Consider the following 1,911-nt stretch of genomic DNA (forward strand, 5'->3'; position numbering starts at 1 on the left):
ACATATATATATGTATATATATACAAATATATGTATATATATATATATATATATACATATATATATGTATATATATTCCTCGATTTACACGGTATATGCGTTCCAGAAGGGACCGTATAAAGCAAAAATCGTATAAAATAAGGAATATATATCCAACCCCGTAGACTTTGAATACCCAATCCCCCCACTGCTTACGTTTTGCATGAAACACATTTCTATTATGTCTATTAATGCTCTTATTAAAAAGCTGTACTGCAACTACATAAAAATGACAATGACTATGGGAAAAGTTTAAACACAAAATTATTTCATTACGTTTTTCTCTATTTTAACTTTCTTGAAACCATATATTTCTGAGGATTTCGTACAATGTGATGAATAACCTCTATATTTGGACACCGTATAACTCTGAATTCGTTAAAATAAACTCGTATAAATAGAGGACTACCTGTGTATATATATATATATATATATATATATATACTGTATATATATATATATATATATATATATATATATATATATATATATATATATATAAACAATATACAATATATACAATCTCTTAAAAACACAGAAACTCTTTCTCAAAATATTACTTCAGAAGTCTTGTTTTTTCATGAAGACGTATTTCTTTCTTTCAGCTTTTAGTGGTTGGGCCCATCAAGTTTCTTCTTGTACTGTTCTGAAGGTTATGAACGGTTGTTTCATTTCTAAACATTCCTGAGTTGTCTTAGGCAAATCTGAGTGAAGATTCCCCCGGATATCATTCAGCGATGATCGAATAAACAATTAGGAGAGTAGGAGAGAAAGAGAAATGAGAGCGCAAGAAGACTCAAATATACAATATAGGCAGGCAGAAAAACAGGAAAATGGACAGGCAGACAGAGAGACAGATAAGTGTCAGACATAAGGGAGAGAGAGATAGATAAATAGATAGATAGATAGATAGATAGATAGATAGATAGATAGATAGATAGATAGATAGATAGATAGATAGATAAAAAGAGAAAGAGAGAGAGAGAGAGAGAGAGAGAGAGAGAGAGAGAGAGAGAGAGAGAGAGAGAGAGAGAGAGAGAGACAGGTAGCTCAAAGCTGTTAGTTACAAATTATTCATTGTAATTTTTTAGTGATTGATAAATGAATAAATAAATAGATAAATGAATAACTTCATACATAAAAGAGAAATTCCGCCTTATATGGCGTTGCGAATTCAGAGCTTACATCCACCATACACCCACCGTGAATTTTACATTTCCAGACTATCTTTGTAAATGAAGCAAAGGTGAAAGAGTCTGAAGGCTACACCAGAGGTACATTACCCCTCATTGCAAGCTCTTAGATTATTCTATTTGATATCTAGTACAAAGAATATGTGAAGAATTTGATTTGTCAGGGCCACTGGTATGGTTCTGAGCATTTGGAAGCGGGTGAGTATCTTAAACACAGTGACAAAAATAGTGTCTTATACTATTGTAAAAAGAAGATTCCATTCATTTAACAGATCTAATTTTGTCCTGAAGGGAGTCTTCAATAAGGGGATTCACCTACGGAGTAAAGATTTGCCTCTCTGATCCGTTAAACTGTCCGTTGGTAGCAAATATGAAATGAATTAAGGACGTTACAGTGTTGAAGAAGTCTGGGGATGAAATACGGCGCCTGTGGCCTTGCCTGACAGTCTTCACTCTGTGCTCCTCCCCCTTCACATAAAGTTCACCTCATTGCGTGTTTGTTGCTTTTCTCTTGAAAAGGATTGTTGCGTTCCTGGGCTCACTTGCCGACGCTTCGGCTGCAAAGGGAATGAATGACATCGTGGAGCTCTTGAGTGGTCTGACTATTTGTGTCCGTTCTAGTCAGGGATGATCTTAGAATTTTTTTTCTTTTGTTGTTGTTCTTAATGTTGTTATTACT

General features: G+C 34.0%; 1 protein-coding gene across 1 annotated transcript in view; it reads left to right on the forward strand.

The window, feature by feature from the left end:
- Positions 1–1,342, forward strand: part of LOC143026757 (uncharacterized) — a 65,686-nt gene extending 64,344 nt beyond the window's left edge. Inside the window, exon 9 of the mRNA XM_076187526.1 lies at positions 1,262–1,342. Coding sequence (XP_076043641.1) covers positions 1,262–1,342 — 81 coding nt within the window. The remainder of the gene's footprint in view (positions 1–1,261) is intronic.
- Positions 1,343–1,911: the final 569 nt, after the last annotated feature.

This window comes from Oratosquilla oratoria, chromosome 7 (assembly GCF_046742065.1).
Source record: "Oratosquilla oratoria isolate Oo_2021 chromosome 7, ASM4674206v1, whole genome shotgun sequence".
Taxonomy (NCBI): Eukaryota; Metazoa; Arthropoda; class Malacostraca; order Stomatopoda; family Squillidae; genus Oratosquilla; species Oratosquilla oratoria.